This window comes from Eumetopias jubatus, unplaced genomic scaffold, assembly GCF_037043125.1.
Source record: "Eumetopias jubatus isolate StellerSeaLion01/CBP00866 unplaced genomic scaffold, mEumJub1_p1.0 scaffold_1, whole genome shotgun sequence".
Lineage (NCBI taxonomy): Eukaryota > Metazoa > Chordata > Mammalia > Carnivora > Otariidae > Eumetopias > Eumetopias jubatus.
This window is the reverse complement of record NW_028274807.1, coordinates 150,313,480-150,330,134: the sequence shown is the minus strand read 5'-3', so window position 1 is coordinate 150,330,134 and position 16,655 is coordinate 150,313,480. Positions and strand designations below refer to the sequence as shown.

At 36.8% G+C, this 16,655-nt stretch overlaps 1 protein-coding gene across 5 annotated transcripts in view; it reads left to right on the top strand.

Moving 5' to 3' along the window:
* Positions 1-16,655, top strand: part of GOLGA4 (golgin A4) — a 121,305-nt gene that overhangs the window by 52,354 nt on the left and 52,296 nt on the right. For 4 of the 5 annotated variants that reach the window (XM_088026743.1, XM_028107079.2, XM_088026741.1 and 1 more), the window contains 5 exons: positions 1,837-1,935; positions 2,729-2,858; positions 3,981-4,168; positions 4,459-4,542; positions 6,682-6,829. In XM_088026743.1, the coding sequence (XP_087882869.1) occupies positions 1,837-1,935; positions 2,729-2,858; positions 3,981-4,168; positions 4,459-4,542; positions 6,682-6,829 (649 nt within the window). The remainder of the gene's footprint in view (positions 1-1,836; positions 1,936-2,728; positions 2,859-3,980; positions 4,169-4,458; positions 4,543-6,681; positions 6,830-16,655) is intronic. The other variant, XM_088026746.1, reaches the window with a different exon arrangement.

The following is a 16,655-nucleotide window of genomic DNA, read 5'->3' as shown; positions in this document are numbered from 1 at the left end:
AGAATTGTCATAGACCTGCAAACTTTCTTTTAAAGATTTATTTATTTATTTGAGAGAGAGCCCGAGAGAGTGTGTGCACATGTGGGGGAGGGGCAGAGGCAGAGGGAGAGAGAGAATCTCAAGCCGACTGGCCACTTAGCTGAAACTAAGAGCCTGATGCTCAACCAGCTGAGCTACCCAGCCTCCCCAGAGCTGCAAACTTTTATTTTTTCAAGTAAGGATGTTGAAGAAACCAAATTCTTTTATTGTCATTATTTCATGAAAGAAAGCTTTTTCTTTCTTTCTTTCTTTCTTTTTTTTTAATTTTTAAGTAATTTCTACACCCATCTCAGGACCCTGGGATCAAGATTCACATGCTTTTCTAACTGAGCCAGGTAGGCGCCCTGGGAAAGATTTTTTTTTAATATCAAAAAAGATGAGGAAGGACATATTCTCAGAGTAAAGGACAGTTGTTTAAATGAAAGAAAAACTCTCTCTGTTGCTTTTCTGTTTGTTATTTCACCATGGGTCAGTGAAGACTTCATTCTGGACTTGTACTGATTCAAAGACTGGCATTTGGAGACTACTGCTGTGGGAAGAGTCAAGCCAGGAGTCTTTAGTGAGAGGAACAGTGCAGATGGGATCTTAGGGCAGTGTAGGTGTGGGGGAGAATAGAGGACAGTTAGTGCTTCAGTGTTTTGAGAGTTAGTAAATTTGAAACAATGCAAAAGGAGGGCGTTGCTTGTAAGTCCTTGAAAATATTGTTTGAGGAAAATTTTCTAGCAAATGTGTAAGGGATGGATTAAACCAGAGGAAGACTTGGGGTAAGAATTCTCTCTAGAAGGCTACCGAAGGAAATTAGTCATTGAAATGATAAAGATCTGGACTATGGTTATAGATGTGGAAAAGATAGGACTTAAACATTGTAGAAAAAGTAATACAAGAATTTGATTATATGCAGGGATTGACAAAGTTAGGTAAACTGTGACTGAATATTTTGAGCTCAGGGAATTAGAAAAGTAGGAATCCTAGAAAAATAGAGGGATTTGATGGGATATTTCCTATGTTCCAGATATTATTCTCTAGGATTCTAATGGAGTAAGTGTAAGGAAGAAGGACTGAGGACGCAAACTGAGTCCAGGGGGATAGATGCCCATAGAATCCGTGAGGCAGGTAGAGGAAATTCAGAGATACAAGTGTAGGCAGGAGCCTGAAGCCGCAGAGAGCGGGTATCTCAGCTGAGGAGGGACTTATTGGTGACTAGTGTGATGGAGAGGTAAAGATCATTGGATTTAGTGAGGAAACCTCATTAATGACCTAAAGAGAGTAGCATTCTAAATAATTTCAGGAACTTGGAATTTTTCTGTTTGGTAATCAGCTAGTTCAAACTTTTCATTTTACAAATGAGGAATCTTCTGACTTTGGCTATTGACTGCTGTTGTGTATTGGGAGGAGGAAAGTTCTATTGGCTATGGCTATCTGTTTGGTATAAAACAATGTAGTTTTAGATCAAGTGCATATAAGGTAGCACACGTAGTAATATGTCTTAAAGTAGGATACAGTTTTTTTTTGTCTTAATTAATTGTTTTATCCTCTCCACATTATCATTACAGAGCAGTCATTACAGCTCTAAAAATATACTTTCTTTTCTTGGATCTCGTATTTTTTAAGGAACAGAATTATCCACTGGGATAAATACCAATGTTTTACCTGCTGATTCTTCTCTAATTATTGTGCTGATACCTCATCTTAAGAAAAATGCAAATCTGTATTGATCATGTTTTTAAACTTTGAAAACTTCGTTTGTATTTTTTTTTTTTTTATTGAAAACTACTTACAAAACCTTTTATGTTTTAGGAGCTCCAAATGGATCAGCAAGCAAAAAAGCATCTACAAGAGGAGTTTGATGCATCTTTAGAGGAAAAAGATCAGCATATCAGTGTTCTCCAGACTCAGGTAAAAGAGTAAAAGAAAAAGAGTGGAATTTTTAGATAAAGAAGAATTAAAGGGGATTTGATGGGATATCTCATAGGTTCCAGATGTTACAAAATGACCTATTTTTAAAACTCTTGCTTTTTCTTAGGTGCTTTTCAGTATATTTTTTAATGTATTTTGTCTTTTGGCTAACTATGATATCATTGAAAATAGCAAATATAAAAATCAACTTCATTGGGAGTAAACATTTTATTTTGATTTTTCCTCCCAGTATAATGATAAAGAGTATCTTTTACTCTGTCCCCTCTGTTTTGTTTTATTTTATTTTTTTTAAGACTTTATTTATTTATTTGACAGAGAGAGACACAGTGAGAGAGGGAACACAAGCAGGGGGAGAGGGAGAGGGAGAAGCAGGCTTCCCGCTGAGCAGGGAGCCCGATGCGGGGCTCGATGCGGGGCTCGATCCCAGGACACTGGGATCCTGACCTGAGCCGAAGGCAGACGCTTAACGACTGAGCCATCCAGGCGCTCCCCCCCTCCCCCATGTTTTAAAGTACTACTGTGTAGTTTCTTTCTCTCTCTCCCTCTCCCTCTCTTTATTTTAGAGTGAGAGTTGGGGGGGGTTCCGCACAGACGGAGAGGGAGAATCTTAAGCAGTCTCCATACCCAGCACAGAGCCAGAAGGCAGGGTTTAGTTTAGATCTCACAACCCTGAGATCATGATCTGAGCCAAAACCAAGAGTCAGACACTTAACCAGCTTAACTACCCAGGTGCCCCTCATTTTTTTTTTCCTAAGGCACCTTTCTTTTTTAGGTTTCTCTGCTGAAACAGCGGTTACGAAATGGCCCGATGAATGTTGATTTAGCAAAACCATTCCCTCAGATGGAACCACAGGCTGAAGTTGTCTCTAAAGAGAACACAGACGGTGATATAGAGCCAGCAGGTAAGCTTCATCTTGTCGAAAGGTTAATTTAAAAGCTAGAGGAGGATGTTGATAGTTTCCAGGGCATGATGTGGGCTGAGGTAGAAGTATCCTCCAGGAAGATGCAAGAGTTTTTGTTGTTTTGTTTCTTTGCTTGTTATTGTTCTTCAGGAGAACAAAGCTAAGTAATTGTGTTAAGACTTGAAAGTCTGTGTGTAGCACCACATTTTCGTTGTAACTAAAATTCATTCTAGTGTTCTCGTCAGCAGCACGTATACTAAAATTCATTATATTACACTGTTTTATTGATAGCAGTAGCTAGATTTCATATAAACAGGTCAGTTCTGTTTAAGATGAATGAATTTGCTATTTTCATTGTTTGGCTGTTTTAGTTTTTGAGTAATATTGCTTACATACTTCTACATTCAAAGATATCTATAGTCTATTATTTGGTTTCTAATTAGAAAGGAAGAAATAGTTAAATTTTGTCTCAAAATCCAGTTATAGCCCTCCATATTTTTTGAGGCTTTAAGGTACATATTCAGTAAAATTCCCACTTTTTATTTACTGGCTCTTTCTCTCAAAGACATTTATGATAAACTTTTAGTCCAGCCAGAGCCAGAGCAAGGTGCTGAGCAGCTGTCTGAGCAACCAGGCTATAAAGGGTCCTGAGAGTCCCTTAGGGTATGAAAACTTAACTCATAAATGTGTGGAGAATGTAGAAAGCTGTACTTAACCAGAACTCCTCTCAGGGACAGATTAGAATGCATTGGAAAAAAATTCTTTATTAGTCTTTTAGGGATGGGAGCCAGGACACAGAGGGCACTTTTGAATAACAAAAGATGGTTATCAAACTGTCTTTTAAGGAGGGTGAATTCAGTTAATGTTAGTTGACTACTGAGTGTTTTGTGCCATTTGTGGTGGGCCTGAACCCTAGGGAGGTGACTGTGCTCCTCAGCTTTTTGGGATATGGATCATACAGATAGTGAGAGTCGAAGTTGGGAAGGGTACCCTTCCCTTCTTCGTCTGGCTCAGAGCGTTGGGGTGGGAATACACCCCTGTGTACTAACAGAGTAACTGTTCCCAGGGAGCCCTTCTATTCCTTACTGACCACCCCTACCTGTGCTGCTTTATTGTTGATAGTGGTAGATGGAGCTTCTGCTAAAACACTGGCGGTACTTCAGCAGAGAGTTAAGCGGCAAGAGAATCTTCTGCAGCGTTGTAAGGAAACCATTCAGTCACATAAGGAACAGTGTGCACTCTTAACCAGTGAAAAAGAAGCCCTGCAAGAACAACTAGATGAAAGGCTTCAAGAGCTAGAAAAGATGAAGGTAAAAGAGCAAATGAGTTTGGTTTATGTAACCCTGTGAAGCCAGATCCACAGGTCCCAGCGTGGCCTGCACCTCCCTCCTCTGCAGAGCCTTCCCCTCCCTCCATAGAAAGCACGGAGACAACTTCCGCGCACCCTGGGCTTCAGAGCACTTGCACCATCCTTTTCTGACGTCCTGTATACTTGGCTCTTACTGGACTGAGAAATATCCAAATTCGATAAAATGTTTAGAGTTCTCATACGAGGAGAAGCGTTATTAGAGTTGGAAATGAATTTTTAAAATTTTTTTAGGAGCTTCATATGGCTGAGAAGACTAAACTTATCACTCAGTTGCGTGATGCAAAGAACTTAATTGAACAGCTTGAACAAGATAAGGTAAACCAATAAACCTTACGATACTAAAATTTGTCAGGGGGCCCCAGCATTCCCTTTTGGAAGCAGTTAGAAGCATTCAGGCTTATGCTTTCCAAAGTTATTTGTAGCTTGCTTCCATGAAAAATCTTTTTGTTGTAAGTTTGAAATTTAAGTAACAGTTAGCATTAGTTGTGTATCACGTGAAGCTGATTCTCTGTGATTTTTTGATCCCAGTCAGCATTTTGATTCAGAGATTAGAATAGCTATTGCAAAAGAAATCTGTTTACAGTACCTACCTACTTTTCAGAGAAAAGTTGAATTTTTTATAGTTAAGGCATTACTAAATGTGAATGATATTACATATTGTCTTCAGCGGAAACAGAAGAATCTCTCAGATACACTGTCTAAAGTGAAGAAGTGGTAGTATATATATTAGTGTAAACAGAAGTTTCTGCAGGTGAATTTTGGGACTCCTTTCAGGTGAGATTGGCAGTGTAGCGGTAGAACAGCAGCTGTGGTGATGGCAGCAGAGGCAACTGAAAATTCATGGGCAGACGCTTTTGCGCTAAGTCTTTCAGCCCCAGGTTTTTGGGTTCTTTTTCTAAAGCAGCTCCCAGTTGGTTCGCATTGTCCAGCGTTTTCTTCAGTATGCCACTTTACCGCTACAGTATTTTAAGTGGCCATGCAATTAAGAACATGTCAGGGCTGTTCTGCTTTTTGAAACGTATTAGCAGTCTTTGCATTCTATGATGTCGTTTTGTTAGATTCTACTCCGCACACTTCATGAAGGCCCGCTTAAAAAAAGTGAACCCACCACCCAGCTTCAACAGTTAATATCTCAAGGCTAATGTTGTTTTATCTGTACATGCCCAGCCTTTATTATCTATCCTCAACCCAGAATTTATTTTCTTGTCGAGCAAATTCAAGAAATCTCATAATTTCTTACATAAGTATTTTGATGTAGTTTTAAAATAAAGGACTCTTTATTTTTATAAAAATGTAACTACATTATCATGATCACATCCAAAAATTTAATAAGTCCTTAATACCATCAACTAATCAGTTTCAGATTTGCCTTTTGTCTCATACCTTTTTTCCATTTTTATGGATCACGATCTAAGTAAGTTTCTTTCACTGTAATTGGTTGATATGACTCTTAAGACTTCTTTTAATCTATAGGTTCCATTGCCTCTGTCTCTCCGTGTCTCTTTTTCTCCATTGTGATTTGGTTTTTGAAGAAACTGAAGCCCAGCGATCTTGTTTTGAAATTTTGTGTAATCCCCACTTACCTGGTTTTTATCTGTCCATTAATATGAGCCATCTGGAAGAGTCAAACCCTAAGCCAAGGTTTGACAAACCCTGCAAGTAAAGTAATAATCTTCTTAAGACCATAAAATAGCTGTCACAAAAATCTTATTTTTCAAGAGACAAGTTGAATCACCCTGTTTTTTGTTAGTCACAAATGACTGATTCAGGATATAATATTTTCCCCCTAGTGACCTTCATTTTATGTGTAGATTATCCAGGGTGGGAAGCAGTAGCAGTTAGCAGACAATTTGCAGACAGTAGCAGTTAGCAAATTGGAGGAGTGGGGGTACCTCCCTGACAGTAGTGAGGAATGGCGGTGGGACCAGAGACTGTCACAAGAGAAACAAGAAAAAGCAGGTAGATCTGTACCACAGGCTTGGCCCATCTTTGTGGCAGCGTAACCGTCTACCCTCAGTAGCCTCTGAGGCTCTCCACATGTTCCAGCAGAGATCAGTAACATAGTTCATGGTGGCCCTGAGCCAAGTACAGAAGGCTATATTTTGCTCATTATAAACTGTTCACTAAGATAGGGAAAATTATAGCAAACATTTATAGAAAGATTATAAAGTAACACTTTTAATTAAAATGTGTTTTTAATACTCAAAAGACTAAACTTACTATTAAAATAATTTTTTATATTAACAAATAATCCTCATCTGCCAGGTAACCAGAGTTGTGATACTGTGTAGTGTAGTATAGAGTGCAGAACACAGACTTCAGTTTGTGAAATACTAAAATAATTCTTATGCTGTACTTAGTAAGAAATACTATGTTTTCTGCCTTTTAAGTAAGTTTGCTATTGATGATACAGTTTTGTTATGTAAACACTTCAGTGTCTGCACTTCTGTTTAGGGAATGGTAATAGCAGAGACAAAACGTCAGATGCATGAAACCTTGGAAATGAAAGAAGAAGAAATTGCTCAACTCCGTAGTCGCATCAAACAGATGACTACCCAGGGAGAGGAGTTACGGGAACAGAAAGAAAAGTCTGAAAGAGCTGGTAAGAACTCAGGGATTATTTGTTGTATGTTAGAACTTGAAAGTCATGTAAAGTGCTGACCAACCAACATTTAGAAGAATTAGTTAAAATTGATACAGATACAGAGATTTTGTATAAGATACTGAACTGTTCCTTAGAGGGGGCAGGGGCTAGTAAACCATGGCCTGTGGGTGAAATCCAGCCCATGCACGGCCCATTTATAGGACTCTCAAGCTTAGCATGCTTTTTACATTTTTATGTAGTTGAAAAAAAGAAGAATATGTGACAGAGACCATACGTAGCCTGCAAAGCCAAAAATATTTACCATTTGGCCCTTTACAAAAATGTTTGCTGACTACTGCCTTGGAGTATCAAAATTCAGGTTTACACTTTTGGAACTCCCCAAGTAGGCACAGCATAGTATATATTAAATAAATGCTACCTTGTAGATAGATGCTCTAGAGTAAACAAAAGGGTAAACAAAAAATATAAGATAAAGTATAAGATAAGCCTTTTAACATAACGGAATTATGTTTTGACATAATAAAATGCTAGGCTGTGAAAGTGTGGAGACCAGCATAGTGTTCTACAAGGTACGATACTGAGTAATGCTGGGAAAGAGAGGAGAGAGCAGAGTGAAGGAGCATTTCAGGTTAGTGGGGGTGTGAGGTGTTTTTGTTTTTGTTTTTGTTTTAAATTTTATTTATTTATTTGACAGAGAGACAGCCAGAGAGGGAACACAAACAGGGGGAGTGGGAGGGAGAAGCAGGCTTCCTGCTGAACAGGGAGCCCGATGTGGGGCTCAATCCCAGGACCCTGGGATCATGACCTGAGCTGAAGGCAGACGCTTAAATACTGAGCCACCCAGGTGCCCCTAGGGTGTGAGTTTTGAGTTGGGCCTCTGGAGGAATGAATAGAATGGGCCTAAGCAGAGAGGTGGGGGCAGCATACATTCCAATTACTTACAAGGGCATTGCAGGCCCAATGACTAGAGTGGATGTATTAATCAGCTGCAAACAGTTCTTGTTCAAGTGGGAAATAAAGTTGGATCTGAAAGAACTGTTAAAATCTTAAAAGGTGAATCGTTGAGCTTAGATTTTGGTGTACAAGGCAACAGGAAACCAGTAATAAGAAAGCATACTGTGATGGAAGCTAGTGTTTTACGTAGAAAAAAAATGAAGTGGGAAGTCAGACCTACAAGCAAAGGCAGAAATCTGGGTGTGAGGGATTGGGCGCTCTGGCCACCTTGGCTGGCATGAATCTAGGAAAGAGAGGAAGAGTGCATCTGTAGAACTTGGTGTCTGATCAACTTGCAGGGGCAGAAGAATAGTAGAAGTCTAAGATGACTCCAAGGTTTTAAGCTTAGGAGATTGAATGAATAGTGAGAAGTCAGAACAGGAAATCTAAATGGGGAAGTTGAGGAATGGAGTGATGAGTTTGCTTAGATACTTTGAATTTGGTCAATCATGAGCTTTCCGAATTAAATTGTCTTCTAAGAATGTGGAAAAGAAACTAGAGCTTTTTAAAGGAGTCAGTAGCCTAAGGTGGAAGGCTTTGATTAAATCCGAGGGAGCGGCTGATTTCTCCAGAAGATTAAGTCTTATAGAGGTAGCGGTAGCAGCTGCTAGTACCTATGAGCGTGCACGTGCCTCGTTGCCAAGGCCACTAAGAGCCAGCATTTAGTTAGCTTTTTTATGCAAGGCTCTGTTATAAATGCTTTACTTGTATTCACTTGTGTGTGTGCTTGTATTTAATCCTCTCAGTTTCTTTGAAATAGGGACTGTTATTACAAATAGGAGAACCCAAGAATGTGGAAGTTAAGTAGCTTGCCTATGTTCATGCACAGAGAGTAAGTGTATAGTCAGGACTTCAGTCTGAGCATTTTGAGTCCAGAGTCTGTGCTCTTAACCATAGAGATCTTGAGTTTGGCAGAGAGAAATAAATGAGGGGGAAAAAAGTTACCCAAGAAGTCAGAGGAATTGTGGGTAGTTATGCTTTGGGGGGAATATAAGAGGCATTTCCAGAAGTGGGAGAGGTAGGTTGAAGACTTTAAAAAAGGTCTTCGAGGGCACCTGGGTGGCTCAGTTGGTTAGGTGGACTGCCTTCGGCTCAGGTCGTGATCCTGGAGTCCCGGGATTGGAGTCCTGTATCGGGCTGGGCTCCCTGCTCAGCGGGGAGTCTGCTTTTCCCTCTGACCCTCCCCCCTCTCATGCTCTCTCTATCTCATTCTCTCTCTCAAATGAATAAATAAAATCTTTTAAAAAAAAAAGTCTTCGATTTTGGTGAGGATTTGATTCCCTGGGTGCAGTTTGAGAAATGATTTTAGAAACCAGATTGTAAGGTTTAAGATGGGAAATGGGTCTGGATAAGAGAGCTAGTTGGTTGATACCAAATGTGCTCATAAAATCTCTTTGTAGTTGTTTTATTAATAAGTGGTTGGGGAATTTAGTTAATGAATTTGTTCCCAGTAAACCCAAGAAAATTTCTCTCCAGAGAGCATTAATTGACAGCAACTCTCAGAATATAATCTCTGAGGAATTACCTGAAGCAGTTTGAGAGGTGTGAGGCATTGTTGAACAGGTTTGCTTTCAGGGAATAAGAAACCTAATGCATGGTCTCAGCTTCTCATATCAAGCTGTTCCATTTTTAGGGCTGCTTTTGTTGACTAATGTAGCCAGTCACGAGAAAATAATGTTGGTTAGGGGATTAAATTTTCTTTAAAATTGGAGTGTAGTTTGTGAGGAGGTAGAAATCCGTGACCTAATATCAAGTTGAAAGAGGTGAGTGACAAAAAGGTAGACAGAATACAGTTAATTCACACGTAGGCTCCCAGGCTCCCATTTTAGTCATTTCATTAGTTAGTACAGCCTTCCTTCTCTTGCTTCTCCAGAACATGATTGTATTTTGTCTTTAAATGGTATTTTCATAAAACCATATTTTTGTAAATATTTCAAAGCTTGTAGGTTGGGAAACTTTCCTGTTAATAGTACCATAAAAATATCAAAAATTAATAAATACTTAAAGAGAATTATGATTTAGTTATTTAGTAAAGACTAACTTTGGAAAGTCTTCGGATCACACGGTTATACGTGCCTTTATAGATATTTTAAGAATTATGTTTGTAGTCCTAATTATTGGACTGTAACAGAAAGTTATAACAGACTCATTCTACAATGAAGATACTGCCTTTTAAATCTATAATGATCTATAATGAAAACTGGTCTTGCACAACTGCATTTCATCTAATGATTGTAGTTAAGTCTAAACAGAACTCTTAAAATATAAAATGTTTAATTCAAATATAAAATGCGTATGCCAGTTGACAGAAAAATTCCAATTTAGTGCTCAAAGTAGGAAAAGGTCTTTTTATTTAAAGGAAGTAGAGTTTCTGTAGTCTGTGAACATAATCTGGCTCTTGGAGAATTCTATTCCTCTATGAAATATTTGTCTTTCTCTTTCTTGAATTTAAAATTCAAAGACTAAGCATGTAAGAGCTGGCCATGAGAAAGAAGCATTGACAGCATTAATATCATTAAAGCTTATGGTTGTTAAGGATTTTTAAAAGTAAATTTGTCTACATAAAACGATTATAAAAGAATATAAACTCTCCTAATTAATTTTCAACTGTAAAAATTTAACCCTGATATATTTAGTAATTATTGACGTGTGGCTCTCAGTAGACAACCCGTTTTTTTGGCTCACCTATTCTCGCGGTAAAAATCAGCTCAAACACATTTCCCACTACTTCCCACCACTTTTCTTGGAAAACAGTCTATTGCGCTGGTTCTCATAGTTTTTTTAAACGAGAATTGTGATGCCTCCCATATGTTGGAGGACACAGAAATCTAAATGTCTCTGATTTTAAAAAGAACAGTTCTGCCCTAAAAGATGGAAACTATGTGAAATATGGTGACATGCCCACTTTACAACATACACTGTACCAACATGTAGACTTATTTACTCTCTAGAGAACTGTTGGGCATGGTTTTTGAAGCACGACACTATAGCATTCTTGTTTTGTTAAAATTATTTATTTTAGTGGATAAAGAAAACCAAAACCAAATATATTTGTTAGAAGCATTTTACTACCATTGTTGATAGTTTTCCTTTCTAGGTGTCACTTAAGAACAGATGGCCACATCTTCAAGTAACCAGACTTTAAACTTAGAGAAGTCTGGTGATTCAGCTTTAGTGGATAATGCTATATTTTAGATGCTAGGGATTATTATTAATAGTCTAGAATATTATCTCTTCAGTGCAACACAGAGTGTTCAGTGCAACAGTGCAGAATGTTAATGCTGCTAAATTTTGCCCTAGGTTTTGGCTGTTCTTTGTGTGTGCATGTGTATGTTTTAAGTGGGGTAGGAGGTAGAGGTAGCTGGCTAGTTATTAATACAATGTATTGCAAAAACATTGGAACAGAGAGAAGATGAAAGCACATCACTGTTGTTTCAATACACTTCCATTTAGTTTTTCCTCCAATCCTTATTTTTATATTATTGTAATCCTATTGTACATATAGTTTTGTATGCTCCTTTTTTTTTCCATTTAGCATTATTTTGAGTACTTTTACATGTTGCTAAAGTACTAACATATTTTAATGGCTGTGTCAGAATGCATGTACATCACTTAACCATTTTCCTCTTGATCATCATCTAGATAATTTTATATTTTTGCTATTATGAATAATAACTATAACAATACTGTGATACAGCTTATTCCATATTTGAGTTTTTTCTCAGGATAAATTCTTGCCCACAGACTTCTAGTCTTTTTTGTAAGTTAGTTTTAGGTATTTAAATATAGCTATTAGAAAAAACCCATGTCACAGTGTTAAGTCCTTTGCCCCCCATAAAATGTTCTTGCCTACAATTTATGCAAAGTGAATAAAATATTCTACTTGGATTAGGAAAGTTTCCAGAGTGCTTTCCAGAGTATCTTTTGTAAATCCTGTTTCCTTTTCATTTACCCTGTCTTTGCCTAAGTCACGTGTTTTCTATGATTGGCTGCATTTAAAAACTTAGATTAACTCATAACATTCTTTGCTTTTTTATTGCCATGCTGTTTGTGCAGGAAATAAGTTTTTTATTTATTTGTATAGTGTAGGCCTGATATATCAAAGACATACAGTGGAATATGTTTATTTGACATTTGAAGGGCCCTCTTAAGTAGAGTTTATGTGTTTAAGTAATATGTAAGATTTATGCATATTTATATAATAAAAATCAGATGTGTATTTAAGTGGTTTGTTAGTTGCTGATAATTTATGTAACAGAGTTTTCTTGGAGTCTTAAGTCTCACAAAACATCTTATTTTTGTGCATCCACACACGCCAATAAGTGAATCATGGTGCCTTTCCCAAGCCTTGTATGAACAGGACTGGGGTAAGGGCAATTTTTTTCTTATCATGGGTACTTAGAGTAAGCTTTATAAAGAAAATTCCATGTTTCTCAGGCAAAAAAGTTTGAATCAAAGTAGAATTTATGTCTGTCATGTTAGGTAAGTAATATGTACATATTTTGGCACTAAATGTATACCTGATGGAAAAATTTCTTATTTTAAATGGAATTAGATTTTCATTCATTAAACGTGGTTTATTTAATAGCCATATATTTGCAGGTACTTGATATGTTTCTACGTACATACACAATCATTGTCATCCTGTGCTCATGTCCCTGGCAGTGTCAGTGTTACTGGAAAGCATCAGGAACCCATTTCTTTGCTACAGAATCACATTTTCTTTTTTTCTTTCTTTTTTTGAGTGAAGTTGACACGCAATATCACATTAGTTTCAGGTGTACAACATGATTGGATAAGACTATACGTTATGCTGTGCTCAGCGCAAGTGTAGCTCCCATCTGTCACCATACAGCGCTCTTACAGTGTCATTGACTATCAGAATCATATTTTCAATTTAATTAAATTTACTTAGCTTTAGCCTGATACCTTTCAGGATTAGCCTATTGTTTTCAAGGTATTTAATAGATAAATTTGCATGGTTAATGTAAGGAGTACATGAAAATTTGGATAGATCTGTGAAATTTTTAGAAGTCAAAGCCTGGTCAATCTGTAGAGTGAATCTTGTTGTGTATTTCAGAAAGTGGCTTAAAAAGTAGATTTCCATTGCAAATGTGATACTAAATTTCCGAAGACCCCAATTTATATACAAGTATTGCACTATCTGGTTTGTGCCACTGGGTGGTAGTATTATTTTCATTTTTGTAAACTCTAGACAAGCGGTTTTCAAACTTCTTGATCTCAAGGACCTCTTTACACTGTTAAAAGTTACTGAGGATTCCAAAGAGCTTTTGTTTATATGGGTTACATTTAGTGATATTTACTCTATTAGAAATTAAAACTAAGAAATGAATAAAGTTTTTAGCTCTTTTAAAAATAACTATAAACCTGTTACATATTAATCTAAACATTTTTATAAAAATTACCTATATTTTCCAAAACAAAATTTAGTATAAAGAGCGGTCTTGTTTTACATTTTTGCTTATCTCATTGTTTGGCTTAATAGAAAATAGTGGATTTTCATGCCTATTTCTGTATTCTGTTGTGATATGTTATTTTGGTTGAAATATATAAGGAAAATCTGCCCTTAGGCAGATATGTATTTGGAAAAAAGAGGCCCTCATAGACCCGCTGAAAGGGCCTCAGGACCCAAGGATCTTTGGACCACACTTTGAAAACTGCTGCTCTAGACTTTTGCTTTTATTCACAAAAGAGCCTTGATGATGGGTGGGAATTCTGATAAAATTCATTTTATTCCTTTCTCTGCTAATTTGCATTTCATTCATTTTGTAGTACTACCTGTGTTTTTTTTTTAGTTTAATAACATGAACTTTAGCAGTTTTTTTTGCTGGGATGAAGACACGGGCACTGGCTTACTTACTCATTCTTATGTCATTAATCAGCTTCTTAGGATCAACAGTTAATCTGCAGGTTGGCAGCCTTTCTGCACTTCTGCATCTATGTTTATTCCCTGTAGAGGGAGTAAAAATGGGTCTTATTATCCTTATAGTAAAGTGTACTCTGGGATAGTGCAACAAAACAGTAATGCTCCCTGGATCTCAGAATTCTGGCATTTGTTATTGCGATGGGTAAGGATGTTGAGGATGAGGAGAGGCAAAGGTGGTGAAGTGGCAAAAGCAAACATCACATTCTTCCTAGTTTTACCTAAGTTTTGTTCCCCTTGCCTTTAACTTCGTCAACTGCTGGAAAATTTGGAAAATTTGTCTTCATGTCACCCAGTGCCTCGCTTATGCTTGGCAGATGGCAAACATCCAGTCAATGTTTGTTGAATGAATGGTTGGATTATTGAGCTGTAGATTGCCAACCTTTCCCATTTAATTCTAGTGAGCATTTATCCATTTTTATAATCCCCATGGATGTGAGTGAACCTTGTCTGAAGTGGAAAGCAATAAAAGGCCTCCCCTGCATTTTACTTTTGACAGAGGACCATTCTTAAGGTTTATTAAATTTTTGCCTAGAAATATTTTCAAAGTTTTTTTTTTTTTTTTTTTTTTTTTTTTTAATAAAAAGTGCCTGAGATACATTGAATTTTGCTTTGGAAGAACACAGTGTGTTCTTGCAAGATTTGGCAGCAGTTCGTGCTTAGCCTTCCTGTTGTCGTGTGTTGTGACTGTAGTTTTCCTGCGCTCTCTTGCATGTTGGCAGAGGACTTGTCAGCTGTGGCTGATGCACGCTTTCTTTCTCCCCACTCACTTATCCTTTGTTGGTAATTGGAAAATAAATTGTGTAGACATTCACAACATACTTCTTTACTCACATTAAAATCCTAGAATAGTTTCATTTTGGAAAGTGTGGGAAATTTATCTTTAGAGCATTACAAGCTATGGGTACCACTTTTCTTCTATCTGATGGTTGTAAGATCAGAGGGTGAGACATTTCTAGTTAGTAAGTAAACTCTTAGTATATTCTCCTTCAACATTGAAATGGGACTCATTGTTGGAGGCAGACTTCCTGTAAGAAAGTGGCTTCATTTGTGGTACAGTGTGGAATCCAGAATGAGTTTGAAATATGTTTTCTGTATGTCAATATATGTAATGTGTTTTAATACCACCCCCCACCCCCCCCGCCGGATACTTAACATTTCCGGAAAGCAAGGTGGAGATGGAACGCAGTGGAGGTTTTCTGTGTCTGTCAGAGGTATAACATGCTATATTTTGTTGAGAGTTAGAAGCCATCAGCAACTGATCAATTCAGAAATTCTGGTTTAGTAAGATACATTATTGCCCAATTGAGCTGGATCAATGTCAGCATTCTTAGAGTTTTTAAAAAATAATGCAAGATAAAGAGTGTTCCTTAAATATTATTTTAAAGTTCTGGCATCAAGCTAATATATTCAAGTTGATTTATCATCTGAGGGAAAAGTTGGATGCCTCACTTCTTGCATTTGAATGAGAATGTTGAATTAAAAGATTTCTTTCTAGGTATAAAATTATGTGGTTCTCTGACGTGGTAGCAGAAAGTGGGAGAGAGGATTAAATTTAGATGAATGGAACCAGATTTATCCTACTTTAATCATTGTATGATGGATAATCAAGTGACTTAGGAAAATGATTTAGTGGACAAAACACTAAAATTAGAATATAATATAGGAGAGTATTCTAAAATTTACTGAGTGTGGCTAGGAAACTTAATTATTAGAAAATTATTTCTCAGTAGGAACTTTGTGACATAGATTTTTGTTATTTCAAAAAGTGAGAGCACTGCATCTATTTTTATCCTGTATTGGATTGTGGAATTTTAAGAATGAAAATGAGGAAAAGTCACTTGGTATTGCCTGTATACAGTTGTTTTATTTTGCTTAATCAAGAAAAGTTTTTCGCTTAAAACTCAATTTTGTTGGAAGAGTATCAAAACTACCTTCAGGTTTTCCAGAGCCTAATTTAGGAAATTTCTGTAAAGTGCTTAAAAGTCCTAAGATACAATTTGACATACTGAATAATAACAGTAATGAAAAGACGATGGTGACATCCAGCCATTAAAAAGAATTGTCATTTCTTTTCCCATTTTTCTATTTCCCAGATTTAAACCTTCAGCACAAACTGAGCAGTAAGCACCTTGTTATAGAATTTTCTCCTATAATTGATCACTTGACTTATTTCTAGGAAATTAGGAAACTGGTTTTTAAGAAATTAGGAAACTAATTTCTTGTTAGTAGCAAGAGATATTTCTTTATGCTTAACACTAAAATTTATAGTAAAAGAATATCCAGATAAAACAAAAACAAAACAACAGTTTTCTTTAAATATTTTATTTTCCAACCTAATTATGTCTGAGAATCTTGGTCTTTACAGGCAAATACCAGTAAAGTTAGATCAGGAGTCTTTAAAAATGATTTCAGCTAATTAATATTCCTTTGTAATTTAGACCTTATTTGAGCATCAGTTTTATCTTTTGGACATATAAAAGGAATAAATTGGACAGGTTTTGTTTTCATATCAAAGAAAATGTTTGCTAGAGAGTTATTTTTTTAAATGTTGAGCAGAGTAAGTTGTGTTTCGCAATTGTTACCAGAATTCAGCCTTTCTTTTGTCTTTTTCTGTACTAATGCAATTTACCATTAAGAATATGCTATAGAACAGATATTTGTCTTCACCTATGAAATTCCTGTGCCCAATCCACCATCTGTTAAGCCAAGTTGTGGTTAGTAAAAGGGCTCTACTTTTTGAGATGCCATAGGTTGAAGTTGTACCTTTCTTATACCACTGAGGGTGAAGATACTATGTATATTAATGAACTGTCTCTCCCCTGGACATATGTTTCTTGATCGGATTTAAAACCCATCTTGAAAATTTATGTTTTGTTTATAGTC